The 15,000-nt window shown below is 38.3% G+C and overlaps 2 protein-coding genes across 3 annotated transcripts in view; one reads left to right on the forward strand and one right to left on the reverse strand.

Annotated features, from left to right (window-relative positions):
* Nucleotides 1–15,000, forward strand: part of LOC130077735 (trypsin inhibitor ClTI-1-like) — a 138,130-nt gene that overhangs the window by 85,472 nt on the left and 37,658 nt on the right. The window lies entirely within an intron of this gene.
* The window catches only part of uvssa (UV-stimulated scaffold protein A), a 59,869-nt gene that overhangs the window by 8,335 nt on the left and 36,534 nt on the right, over nt 1–15,000 (reverse strand). The window contains exons 9-12 of the mRNA XM_056243070.1: nt 14,118–14,319; nt 10,205–10,339; nt 7,974–8,157; nt 7,788–7,899 (exon numbers count right to left, since the gene is read on the reverse strand). Coding sequence (XP_056099045.1) covers nt 7,788–7,899; nt 7,974–8,157; nt 10,205–10,339; nt 14,118–14,319 — 633 coding nt within the window. The remainder of the gene's footprint in view (nt 1–7,787; nt 7,900–7,973; nt 8,158–10,204; nt 10,340–14,117; nt 14,320–15,000) is intronic.

A 15,000-nucleotide genomic window follows, 5' to 3' on the forward strand; every position in this document is an offset into this window, starting at 1 on the left:
TAGGACTCTGATATGTAATGTTGCAATATTGAGAAAGAACTTGTTAAAAGTGAAATGATTCGCAGATCCAGTGGTCAAGTGTGTTTAGTGGCCTCTCAGTTAATCATAGCCACATATTTCACAAAACTGGAAGACTTTCTGAATGTATACAAGCAATATGCTTTTTTAGAAAACATTTAAAAGGAGGGTTAGACTATATGTAAATGTGTCCTTGTTACAGTGTAATTACATATTTAAGTAATGAGTAATATTAATTAACATGAATTTACTAAAGGGTTAGGGTTTGGTTGAGGGGTAGTTGCATGTAATGGTAACACTTTACTTGAAGGGGTGTACATAAGACTGACATGACACCTTCATAATCATGACATGACATATGTCATGAATATGAAGGAGGGTTTATGCATGTTTATGACAACTGTCATTAAGTGTCTTTCGCTCAATTATGACATTTTGAATGCAAATATGACATTGTTTAAGATGTCTTTGTTATGACAACTTGACATAAACCAATAGATCATAACCTGTCAGTGTCTTTGTCATGACAACTTGACATTAAATTAAGTTAAACTGTCATGTGGTTGGTTTTGACATTGGCTGTCATGAGGCCATTATAACTGTGTCATGAATATTTTTCTTGGCCTCAACTACAGTGGTACACATTGAATTTGTCATTAACATGTTATAATGGCCTTATGACAGCCTATGTCAAAACCAACCACATGACAGTTTAATGTAATGTTAACCCATAAAGCTAAGTGCTTTCTTAAGTTTGATAATTAATCTGCTATGTCATGTTTATGACAGGTTGTGTTGTCTTAGTAATGTCAAGTTGTCATGACAAAGACACTGACAGGTTATGATGTATTGGTTTATGTCAAGTTGTCATAACAAAGACATCTCAAACAATGTCATATTTGCATTAAAAATGTCATAATTGAGCGAATGACACTTAATGACAGTTGTCATAAACATGCATAAACCCTCCTGTGTCATGTCATGATTATGAAGGTGTCATGACAGTCTTATGCACACCCCTTCAAGTAAAGTGTTACCCATGTGATTATGCAAAATTTATAGTTATTACTATAGTAAATACATGTACCGTGTAACAACAACACATTAAAATAAAGTGTTACCAACAGAAGAATTGGGGAGACAATAAATTATGAATGATTTACTGATATTGTGTGAATAATATGTAATCGCAGTCTAATTACAAGTAACTAACAACTTAAAGTCCCCCTGTGGTGTAAATCCAGCTTTTAATGTTGTTTATGTGTCTATGTGGTGTTTTTAATACGCTTTAAGACGCACCATGTGTAAGTTCATAAGTCGACAGCATTGCTGAGTATTTTCTGCTTAAAACTGCAGTGAACCAAAGACAGTCTCAAAAACACGGTTTGAAATCGCTGGTGTTTCTGACGTCACAAACGACCTTGTAACCAATCAGATCAACGTGTGATCGTCAACCAGTGGATCTCTGAGCTGAGGGAGTGAGTGGAGGCGGGGCTCATTTGCATATTCATAGAGCCGCGCATACTAAATGAGGCAAGGGTGTCGAGTTACATTCAAGATATTTTAGGCATGAAGACTTTATTTTTTCAAGGAAAATGTTTTTAAATATGTAATTTTGGTGATCAAAGATGAGTTTTAAGAGATGCTATGATTGACTACAGGACTTTAATTACAAGCGCTCTGATTACGTACTCCACTACCAGCATCACCGACAGCTTCTGTAACAGATTCCCCTGAGAGTCTCTGATATTCTGATCTCTAGATATGGCTCAGGTCCCTCCTTCAATGTAAATCAATATGAATGTTTTCACTCGCTTCATCGAATTGCAAGAAGGTGTTAGATCTGAGGTCACACTCACTGTAGATCAGGGGTTTGTTTCAACTCAAGAGAACGACAAACATCAGACACACTGAACAAATGCAGAGTTGAGAGTCACGAGCATCAGAAGTGTTTTGGTCGGGCTGGAGCAGAAATCAATGGTTCGAGTGTTCAGTCGAGGGACTGTGTGTGTGTGTGTGTGTTGTCCTGCGGTTACCCTGAGAACCGGCATGTCCACGGCACAGGGCGTGATGGAGTCGCGGGGATCGATAGCTTACTTAGTAACAAAAGATGCTATTTCACAAGCCAGTGGTCAGCGGGCCCTGAAGTCACTTGCCTCAGATAACTGTTTGTTAACAAGTAAAGTGTGGCCAAAGAAAGCACATCCGACGCTCCAGTGACAGCATGGAGACGCCGCTTAATTGGCTTTTAGCACCCGACTCCACAAGAAAAGAAGCCGGAGAGAGAAAGAGAAGGAGTGAGATGCAGCCTGTCCTATTATCCGAGTATTGATGATGACTGGGATGGGATTGCATCAGTTCATCTCTTCCTGGAGTCCCACAGACTGTGGGTGATGGATGTCTGGGATTTGGGATTTGGCCTGGACACTGGCTACTGAAGGGCTGGGGGTCTCCACAACACGACGGGAAATGAAAGAAGATTATCAAGCTTTCAGGTTTGGTGTGTGTGTGTGTGAAGTCCATTTGGCAAGGATGCATTAAACATGCCTTAAGACAGGGTTTGACAAATGAAAAAAAAAAGCTAATAATTACATCAAATGTGACATTACAATAAAAACACATGGCTGCACAATTAATCTGATTAAGTAAATGCCACTTTTCAACGCCATCTATGTATGTGCGGCGAGTTTAACGTGCACTTAGGGAACGCGATGTGCGCTTGGGTCACTTAATGTGCATAATTTCCAACATTTTATGGACAGAAGATTACAGCATTTCACCAGCATTCCTCCAAAATAAAAGTTTGAGGATTTGAATGTGAGAATTTAAGACATAAATATTAATTATGTAATATTTTTTAGATTTATTCATTTTTCTATTTTACAGGACCATTTTAATTTACGACAGTAAAATATTTATATCTATGGAAGCTTGTTTCCGCCACAAAATAAAAAAATAGGTAATTGCGAGTTTATTTCTCACAACTCTGAGAAAAGATGTCAGAATTGCGAGATATAAACTCACAATATCGTGTTATAAAGTCTGAATTGCGAGATATAAACTCACAATATCGTGTTATAAAGTCAGAATTGCGAGATGTAAACTCAATATCGTGTTATAAAGTCAGAATTGCGAGATATAAACTCACAATAACGTGTTATAAATTCAGAATTGCGAGATATAAACACAATATCGTGTTATAAAGTCAGAATTGCGAGATATAAACTCAATATCGTGTTATAAAGTCAGAATTGCGAGATGTAAACTCAATATCGTGTTATAAAGTCAGAATTGCGAGATATAAACTCACAATATCGTGTTATAAAGTCAGAATTGCGAGATATAAACACAATATCGTGTTATAAAGTCAGAATTGCGAGATATAAACACAATATCGTGTTATAAAGTCAGAATTGCGAGATATAAACACAATATCGTGTCATAAAGTCAGAATTGCGAGATGTAAACTCAATATCGTGTTATAAAGTCAGAATTGCGAGATATAAACACAATATCGTGTTATAAAGTCAGAATTGCGAGATATAAACACAATATCGTGTTATAAAGTCAGAATTGCGAGATATAAACAATATCGTGTTATAAAGTCAGAATTGCGAGATATAAACTCAATATCGTGTTATAAAGTCAGAATTGCGAGATATAAACAATATCGTGTTATAAAGTCAGAATTGCGAGATATAAACTCAATATCGTGTTATAAAGTCAGAATTGCGAGATGTAAACTCAATATCGTGTTATAAAGTCAGAATTGCGAGATATAAACACAATATCGTGTTATAAAGTCAGAATTGCGAGATATAAACTCAATATCGTGTTATAAAGTCAGAATTGCGAGATATAAACAATATCGTGTTATAAAGTCAGAATTGCGAGATATAAACAATATCGTGTTATAAAGTCAGAATTGCGAGATATAAACTCAATATCGTGTTATAAAGTCAGAATTGCGAGATATAAACAATATCGTGTTATAAAGTCAGAATTGCGAGATATAAACTCAATATCGTGTTATAAAGTCAGAATTGCGAGATGTAAACTCAATATCGTGTTATAAAGTCAGAATTGCGAGATATAAACACAATATCGTGTTATAAAGTCAGAATTGCGAGATATAAACACAATATCGTGTTATAAAGTCAGAATTGCGAGATATAAACTCAATATCGTGTTATAAAGTCAGAATTGCGAGATACAAACTCAATATCGTGTTATAAAGTCAGAATTGCGAGATATAAACTCACAATATCGTGTTATAAAGTCAGAATTGTGAGATATAAACTCACAATATCGTGTTATAAAGTCAGAATTGCGAGATATAAACTCACAATATCGTGTTATAAAGTCAGAATTGCGAGATATAAACTTACAATATCGTGTTATAAAGTCAGAATTGCGAGATATAAACTCACAATATCGTGTTATAAAGTCAGAATTGCGAGATATAAACTCAATATCGTGTTATAAAGTCAGAATTGCGAGATATAAACTCACAATATCGTGTTATAAAGTCAGAATTGCAAAATATAAACTCACAATATCGTGTTATAAAGTCAGAATTGCGAGATATAAACACAATATCGTGTTATAAAGTCAGAATTGCGAGATATAAACTCACAATATCGTGTTATAAAGTCAGAATTGCGAGATATAAACACAATATCGTGTTATAAAGTCAGAATTGCGAGATATAAACTCACAATATCGTGTTATAAAGTCAGAATTGCGAGATATAAACACAATATCGTGTTATAAAGTCAGAATTGCGAGATATAAACTCACAATATCGTGTTATAAAGTCAGAATTGCGAGATATAAACACAATATCGTGTTATAAAGTCAGAATTGCGAGATATAAACTCACAATATCGTGTTATAAAGTCAGAATTGCGAGATATAAACTCACAATATCGTGTTATAAAGTCAGAATTGCGAGATATAAACACAATATCGTGTTATAAAGTCAGAATTGTGAGATATAAACACAATATCGTGTTATAAAGTCAGAATTGCGAGATATAAACTCACAATATCGTGGTATAAAGTCAGAATTGCGAGATATAAACACAATATCGTGTTATAAAGTCAGAATTGCGAGATATAAACACAATATCATGTTATAAAGTCAGAATTGCGAGATAAACACAATAGCGTGTTATAAAGTCAGAAGTGCGAGATATAAACTCACAATATCGTGTTATAAAGTCAGAATTGCGAGATATAAACTCAATATCGTGTTATAAAGTCAGAATTGCGAGATATAAACTCAATATCGTGTTATAAAGTCAGAATTGCGAGATATAAACTCACAATATCGTGTTATAAAGTCAGAATTGCGAGATATAAACACAATATTGTGTTATAAAGTCAGAATTGCGAGATATAAACTCACAAGTGTGAGAGAAAAAGACGCAATTATCTTTTAAAATGTTTTATTCTGTGGCGGAAACAAGCTTCTATAATATCTTAAAGGAACACTCCGACTTTTTGGGACTTTAGCCTATTCACCTTATCCCCCAGAGTTAGATAAGTCCATACATACCTTTTTCATCTCCGTGCGTGCTATAATGGTGCGTTCACGTGCTATGGAAAATATGATATTTTCCACTTGTGAACTGGTATTTACCAGTGTGTTGCGTTCAAGTGCTTTTGTTGTCGTAATGTGGTAAAAAGATGGAGATCCAGACCTGTTATTTAGCTAAAACTATTTTAGATTGCTTAAGTCATCTGCTACAGCAAGAAAATGATTTATCAAAACTCAAACGTAAATAATATATGCTGTATATTTTCTAGATCATGAATAGTACATATTTTTACCATTCACAACTCTTGCGTTGCTCTCCGCCATTTTGAAAAGGTCAAAGGTAATCTCATCTCGGCAACTCGTGCATCAAAATATTCTACGAGTTGCCCAGTGGAAAATACCACATGAGGGGGTGTTCATGTGCATTTTCCATGTCGGCTTTTGGTATTAACCATAATTACCATAGCACGTGAACGCACCATAAGTCTGTTTGACGCACCCACCGCTAGCCTAGCTTAGCACAAAGACTGGATGTAAATGGTTGCAGCTAGCATACTAATCCAAATAAGTGACAAAATAACGCAAACATTTTTCTATTTACATGTTGTGATTTGTATAGTCACAGAGTGTACAAAAAACAAAGTCACCTGAGACACAGACATATTTTAACCGTATAAATACTGGGAACTATATTCTCTGAAGGCGAAGCACTGCTACTTGGGCGGAGTGATAACCGCAGCACCTGAGACGCGCCGTGGTGAGGAGCAGAGAGAGCGTCTCAGGTGCTGCGGTTATCACTCCGCCCAAGTAGCAGTGCTTCGCCTTCAGAGAATATAGTTCCCAGTATTTATACTGTTTAAATATGTCTGTGTCTCAGGTGACTTTGTTTTTTGTACACTCTGTGACTATACAAATCACAACATGTAAATAGGAAAATGTTTGCGTTATTTTGTCACTTATTTGGATTAGTATGCTAGCTGCAACCATTTACATCCAGTCTTTGTGCTAAGCTAGGCTAGCGGTGGGTGCGTCAGATAGAGTTACAGCACGCACGGAGATGAAAAAGGTATGTATGGACTTTTCTAACTCTGGGGGATAAGGTGAATAGGCTAAAGTTTCAAAAAGTCAGAGTGTTCCTTTAATATAATAACAATAATCCCTTTATATGTGCAGCACTACTCATCAAAAAAAAAAAAAGAAAGATATTTCATCTGTGGGTGTCATGTGACCATTAACCAACATTAGAGAACCACAAACATGTGAATGAGTTGTTGTTTACATTAATAAAATATTATTTAAAATTACAGGCGAACAGTTTGGGAAACCCTGCCTAAAGACAAGAGGTGTGGCAAACACTTTAAGAGGCAGTTCCCCAGATAAGACTAAAACACAAAAGGAGGTATTTTGAAGAATGCTCACGCTGCTCTTTTCCATACAATGAATCTATATAAGCACTGTCACGCTCCGAAATGGTCCATTAATCCACTGTACATGAAATCTTTTGAACTGATCGGCGTGGTATGGACAGAAACAGCTGAAATGTTCTTCTAAATATCTTCCGCAGAGGACAGAAAAGAATCATCCATTTAACAACCATTGCTACCTAACATCATAGTGAGGAAAAACCTCAGGAACACCTTTTGTGTTACACAAAGCCCGCCAAAAGAATGTGCTCTGACTAGTTAAAGTACATACAGTTAATCCAAACATTATTCACACACCAGATATCATTTGTGATATTTGTTTACTAGTGTGTGCCGGACACTATAGTTCATTTATGTAAGTGAGGAGAGCAGAATAAAGTAAACTGTGACATATTACACCCATAAACTCTTCATACAGTGACTACCAGTAAAAATTTGGGAGCAAAAATGATTCCTCCACTTTGAGCTGATCATGTTTTGCTGAAGTGTGTTTTCTGTAATTGCTAATGCTCTTTTTACACACACACTGCACAACATGAAGCATTGCTTGGTCACTGGTTGAGCTAAACTGGTATTCTCTAATCGTGTAGTTAAATTTAACAGCTGACAGATATTCAACATAATTCATGTGTGAGAGTCTAACAGAAGGACGGACAAAACCAGTCAAATATCCACTGATCTGAGAACTGAGTTCTGCTCATGTTTATCACCATTTTCTAAACTATAGCGAATAAACTGATACTGTGAGAAATGTTGAAGGTTGATAATGTGAGAAATGTTGGTTCATGCATGTATTGTCTGACCTGGCTGCTGCTCCTGGCGTTTCCACTTCTCCTTCTCCAGCCGCAGAGCATCTTCCGGGTGAACAGGCCTTCCCAGCTCATCCCGAGGGATGACGCGTCCATGGAACGGGCACTGAAATCACATCACATTTCATTCCAGTACTCTATTCAACCGGTGTCCCGCTCATGTGCGGCCGCTCCTCTGACCTTTACTCTATCCTGGCGTTCACACAAAGACCCGTCTGGCATCGGCGCTTTGCACTTGTGCTCCACTGGTTTGAATTTCCCAGCGAATGTGATGTATCTGGACTTCATCTCTGCAGAAAGCTCCTTGTTTTCCACTTCTTCCTCCACCTCGTGAGGAACCCAGAACTGGTGCTGCGATGTGTTCCTGAAAACCAGTGAAAAAACAGGAAAGAAACGGCACACATCGCATCATCATGTAGAAATTGCCTTCACAAAGCGCATTTTTTGCATGACTGTCAGATTTGCGCAAAACTTTTGCGATTTTTACTAAATGTCGATAAAAAACTATTGCGAAATGACGGTGTTTCCATTAACCGATGTTATGCGACTACAACGTCCTTTTTCCCTCTCACGATAAGTCATTTAAACATCAACGGGTAGGTTTATAGCCTATATCCCTATATCACAGCCACCACGCTAGACATTATTATTATTAATGGAAGGAGACGTGGTGTGTTATCCAAGCATTAATGGCAGGGAAAGACCCGTAAACTGCGAACGGCATAGGAGTTTCTGGGTGTTTCTCCCTCATTTCTGCTCCGAGGTCTGATTGTGGCATTTCTTTGAGGTTCAGAATCCAGTATTCCTGTAACCTATTGTTTCTTTTATGAATTTAATAAAGAACTCTGTCCAAACGGTCAGTGTACATTTGTGTCCATTCGTTTTTCCTGATTTAACCCGTATTGCAAAACGAAAAATGAACGGGGGTTGTTTTTTTAAAATGCAAAGTTGAACACCAATTTTTTTTTTTTGAACTACACAAATGCTGCGAGAAAAAAAAATCGACTAAATTTCAGATGTTTTTTTATGACTTTTTGCCCCTTTATTAAACATTTAAAATATTCACAACTTAATACCAAAAAAAAAAAAAAGTAGATTTGAATGGTTTTCTAAGGCCAAATTAGAACCTGAAAATTATATTTTTCCCGCAGTGCTGAATGAGAAGAGCCATATTTAGGCCTATGTCTCTGGAACCACAGCCTACAGAAAGGTGTCTTAGGTGAGTTATAGGCTAATGATAATAAATGTGTCTGAAAAAAATAATGAGGCATTTTAATTTTATTAATAAACTATTGTTTTCTAAATTAGTGTCGGCTAAAAACATATCTCCATCTCCGCTGAGGCGCGCCGCGCGAATACACCTTTAGAGAGAAATGCACCTTTCATACGGATAACATAATCAGAAGGTATTAGCTTTCGATTCGAATTTGTTCGTTTTAAAGTGGACATTTCAAGCTTTAGCCTACATAGGCGATATACTTTGTTTCAGTTCTCGCGCTCCAGTTCACGGAGACCATGAAAGTGCGCCTGATTGTTTTATTTTATTTTACAAAAGCACGACGTTTTCTTGTTATTGTGAGTTTACACAAATAAAAGCATAGTTGCGAATAATGTATTATTATTTTCTGTATGACCAGAAATTATAGAGTATTTTAAGTTGTTTCCACTGTTGATAGGAAAACGCAAGTGTTCGCGCCCGCGCCTCCCTGAGTGCAGCGCGCTCACACTCCCCACAAACACTTGGATATGCGTCAAAATCTTGTGTTTATTTGTGATAATCTTAGCCCTGTATTATTATTGTCTAACCATTATGAATGACATTTGACGAATTGCTTTGTTCCTTTTTTTGGATAAAAGCATCTTCTAAATATGTAGCCTAATAAATGTTATAATAAGGATGATAATTATTAGCCTATTATTATTTGCGTACACCACGGACCCCAAACACACCGTGTCTTCTAAGTCAGGTGACTGTAAATGCGCAAAAACTGTTTTGCGAAATATTCCCTTTTCGAATTGCCTGAAAAACCTCCTCATGCGAGCGTAAAAACTTTTTTGCGATAAATGGGAGTTTTTGCGAAATTGACGTGTTTCCATTGAGCGTAATTTCAATTCGCAATTTCAATTTGCGCAATTTGAAGGGTAATGGAAACGCGGCTACTGAGCTCAATGACTTCTCCAGCCCGCGAAATTATGATTTCCTGATATTTCCAGGTTTTTCATGACTCTATATTGTACGCATAAATCTTGTATCATGATGCCAGGCAGTAAATCTCCAGATCAATGTTAAATTAGGTGAACAGGAGGAGATGTCATGCAGTGCTGCTCTCTAGTGGTCACTTCATGACACCATCCATTGGCGCTCCAGTGAGAGACGGATGAATGCGTGTTTGTCATGAACGAGGGCGTACTTGATGATTTTCCCGGCGGTGGGCTGCTCCTCTCCCCAGTAGTACAGATCCACTCCGAACGGGACGACCGGCGCTGCTCCGCTCACGGCCTCCTGGCCACTGCTCACCACGGGCTCACTGAAACACCACAACACACTCATCAACACAACACCAGGGTTCTCAAGTCTCACGCATTGGCCGTGAGACACACGCAATTCAACCAGTTCACACGCTCACACGCCACACCGTGTATATCTCACGCTGAAAAGGCAATGCCAACCAAGTTGTCCTGCCAGCTTTATATATAACGTTGTATACGAGGCGCATGCACACAAAGATAAGTTTCCTGCCGCCAGCGCGTCCGCATCTCGGCCTGATTGCGTTCGTTACTAGGCAACTTATAGACGCGCGAAGTCCGCGAACACACACGGAAGTTCGGCCACCGCGACATCGCGCGAAAACACGTCGTGATGGAGAAAGTAAGTTGGAAGAAAGCTCGCCTAACATTTTTAGACTAGAACATTTAATATATAGCCCATCATATACATTATTGATGCAGTCAAAAACTCTACAACTGCTTTGCAACCAGGCCAAAAGCTTTGGCTCAGTTTGGCTAAGGAAATGTTATTGGGTATGGGAAGGAATGAAGATGTATTTCTTCAGTTTATTTTAAATTCTATATTATACTGTATTAATAGTATTTCTAGTTACATTAAGGCTAAAGCAGAGTGCTCTTGGTAATATTGTATATCCTGTCAAAACATACATTAGCCTAATCATTGCCATTGCATTTGTATTTTTCAAAGATGTCAGGGAAAAATGCAAAAATATTTGTTTTTCCAAACATTTTGGAGCAATTTGTTATATATTTGTAGCCTAATTTTGAAATATAACATTAAAGAGTAGGCCTATATTTGATGTGATGAATTGCTCTGTCATTTATCAGATTTACCAATTGTTATAATTTCAATTTTTGCTGGTTATGAACAATTTTAAAATTGGGGGCGGGGCTAGGCAGGGGCGGGGCTCAATTTAGGCCCCTCCCCTAACCGCATGTGATCTCACTCCAAGCTTTTGATAAAACTTGAGAACCCTGCAACACTTCAATGCGTTTTGGTCATTCATTCACGCGACAGAAGCGTTTTGGGGGCCTGCAAACGCAAAACGGGTTTCAAAGTGCAATACCGGTATCGTCTCCATGTAAAACTACAAAACCGTGAATTTGTGTAAACGGTGACATCATGCGCATGCGTGTGACATGTTCAGTGTATAGACGCGTAGTGTTTCTTTATAACGTGACATCGCCATCTACTGGCCTGGCAGCAGAATACAGCGCTCGTGGATCCGTGTGAACGGGGGTCGTTTTGACAACGTTGGCGTTTGTATGTGAAAAACACATCGTTGTCATGTCTGTCAATGGGGTGAGGTTGTGGAATAATTTACCTGTAATAATTAAGGAAAGTAATCATATTGTGCAATTTAAAAGAGGGTTTAAAATGTCTATATTAGAAAAGTATATGAATTAAGGTGGACTTGGGACAAATGTCTCATTTTCTCTTCAAGAGGTTGATTCGAATTACCATACAGTCTGTTTCTTGCCATTTCATTAATATTTATATTGTTGTTAGTCTTACATTTTGTGTCTTTTTATTATTTGTGTCTTTCTTTCTCATTTTATAATTGTATTGTGTGATTTATTTGAAATGTACTGCAAATGATTACGTTTTTTTTTTTCTCTCAAAAAGGATAGATTATGATACTTTGTAAAGAGAAAACAGTAGCCGTTTCAAAGCTAGATGTATAAAAGGGGAAGGCAAATATAAGTTAGCTTCTTCCTTCTCCTTTTTTTCTATATTTTTTCTTTTCTTTTGAACATGCTGAGATTATGTTCTTATTATCTTCTTGTTAAAATATGTTCTGTTACTAATGATCATGTTCTGAAGAGGAAAAAGAAAAGAAAAGACACATCGTTGTCATGTAAACGTACCCTAACATCTCAAAACAACAATGTTTATTTTAGGTTTTTATTTAATTATTTTTAAAAGTACAGTATGTAGCTTTTGTCCTTCTATCAGTTAAAAGACAAAACTGCGGAAGAACATTGTTGTGGTTGTGCTTCGGCTCTGTGTGACTGTGCGGATGAGTATGATCTCATAACTAAAGAGAGAGAGATTATGCATGTTTTATTACGAGCTCTGTCTCACACACACACACACACACACACACACACACACACACACACACACACACACACACACACACACACACACACACACACACGATCTGATGTTGATTCTTTTTTTATTACGAGCTCTCTCACACACACACACACACACACACACACACGCACATGCACACACACGATCTGATGTTGATTCTTGTTTTATTACGAGCTCTGTCTCACACACACACACACGCACACGCACACACACGATCTGATGTTGATTCTTGTTTTATTACGAGCTCTGTCTCACACACACACACACGCACACGCACACACACGATCTGATGTTGATTCTTGTTTTATTACGAGCTCTGTCTCACACACACACATACACACACAGCGCGCACACACACATACACACACAGCGCGCGCACACACACACGCACACACACACACACACACGCACACGCACACACACGATCTGATGTTGATTCTTGTTTTATTACGAGCTCTGTCTCACACACACACATACACACACAGCGTGCGCACACACATACACACACAGCGCGCGCACACACACACGCACACACACACGAGTGACGCATGTACGCAATTTACTGTGAAAACCAACCCGTCAGGTCAAAAATATAATATAATTTATGAATATAAAAATATGACAAACATAATAAAATGTTTTTTAAATCATAAAATATAGAATCTGTATTTCTGCTACAAATGTAACTCTGTTACAGTAATAGAGGAAGGGAACATTTAAAAACGTGTGTTGAAAGCTCATGTGTTAGACTCATATTGAATATAGTGATTTTAGTAGTGGTCAGCCAATACAGTTTTTTTTATTTAATTTACACAATCATTTCTCAGATTTCACTAAAATATTTGACAATATTCTATACTGTTAAATCCTTTTGAGCATTTAATCATTTCCATATATTTCAGTATTTCACTGCTATTATTTTGTTCTTGTCTTTTTCTGCCCTACACTCTTGGTGATTAAAGGGTACAAAAGCTGTCACTGGGGCAGCACCCTTTCAAAAGGTACACTTTTGTACCTGAGGAGCGCATATTAGCACCTCAGAGGTACATATTGTTACCAAAAGTGTATATATTAGTACATGGTACATATTAGAACCTTTTTAAAAGGGTACCGGCCCCAGGGACCCTGTTATCTGCGAGTGTCCTGTCCATCAGTGTGTGTCCATCAGTGTGTGTCCTGTCCATCAGTGTGTGTCCTGTCCATCAGTGTGTGTCCTGTCCATCAGTGTGTGTCCTGTCCATCAGTGTGTGTCCTGTCCATCAGTGTGTGTCCTGTCCATCAGTGTGTGTCCATCAGTGTGTGTCCTGTCCATCAGTGTGTGTCCTGTCCATCAGTGTGTGTCCTGTCCATCAGTGTGTGTCCTGTCCATCAGTGTGTGTCCTGTCCATCAGTGTGTGTCCTGTCCATCAGTGTGTGTCCTGTCCATCAGTGTGTGTCCTGTCCATCAGTGTGTGTCCTGTCCATCATTGTGTGTCCATCAGTGTGTGTCCTGTCCATCAGTGTGTGTCCTGTCCATCATTGTGTGTCCATCAGTGTGTGTCCTGTCCATCAGTGTGTGTCCTGTCCATCAGTGTGTGTCCTGTCCCTCAGTGTGTGTCCATCAGTGTGTGTCCTGTCCATCAGTGTGTGTCCATCAGTGTGTGTCCTGTCCATCAGTGTGTGTCCTGTCCATCAGTGTGTGTCCTGTCCATCAGTGTGTGTTATGATCCGGTCACCTGGTGGACGGGGCAGGACCGAGCCTCTGTCGGAGCACACGCAGCGTGGCGGCGGCACAGGTGGGGTCCTGCTCTTCATCACTCCTCTTCCTCTGGAGTCGAGAGAGGCTGGCGGACACGAGGGGAACGGGGCGTCTGACCGGAGGTTTCGCCGGCTTTGCTTTGACCTCAGAGGCCGATGTCGAGGGAGTTTCATCAAGTCCTGCGAGAGACAGCGAGAAGAACGATGAAAACTAGTCAAACACTCAGAACGCCACATCTAAACTGTATGATTAGGGATCCCAGCACATGCAGCGGGGGTCTGATGGACTGAGCAGGGGCCTGTGGGAGTGAGCGGGGGTCTGATGGAGTGAGCGGGGGCCTGTGGGAGTGAGCGGGGGCTTACGCTGGACACGAAGATCCAAGACTCACCCTAAAGCTACCCAGCTTAAAACTTGAAAGTACGGTGAATTCCTCATGACATTGTTTACGAGACACTATACATGGACAAGCGGGTGAATGAGGTCTGTTCTTATAGCTTATCAACAAATATGGTTTTTAAAAGTCTACATAATGGGCAGTATTTTCAGATACGTTTAATAAATACTGTATGTGTATTTGTATATAGTTGAAACTCGAATAATTATAATATCGTGCAAAAGTTCATTTATTTCAGTAATTCAACTTAAAAGGTGAAACTAATATATTATATAGACTCATTACATGCAAAGTGAGATATTTCAAACCTTTATTTGTTATAATTTTAAAATTTTAAAAATGATTATGGATTACAGCTTATGAAAACCCCAAAGTCAAAATTAGAATATTGTGAAAACGTTTTCATAAGCTGTAATCCATAATCATTTTTAAAATTTTAAAATTATAACAAATAAAGGCTTGAAAT

Source organism: Rhinichthys klamathensis, unplaced genomic scaffold, assembly GCF_029890125.1.
Source record: "Rhinichthys klamathensis goyatoka isolate OS25496 unplaced genomic scaffold, OSU_Roscu_1.1 h1tg000775l_1, whole genome shotgun sequence".
Classification (NCBI taxonomy): Eukaryota; Metazoa; Chordata; class Actinopteri; order Cypriniformes; family Leuciscidae; genus Rhinichthys; species Rhinichthys klamathensis.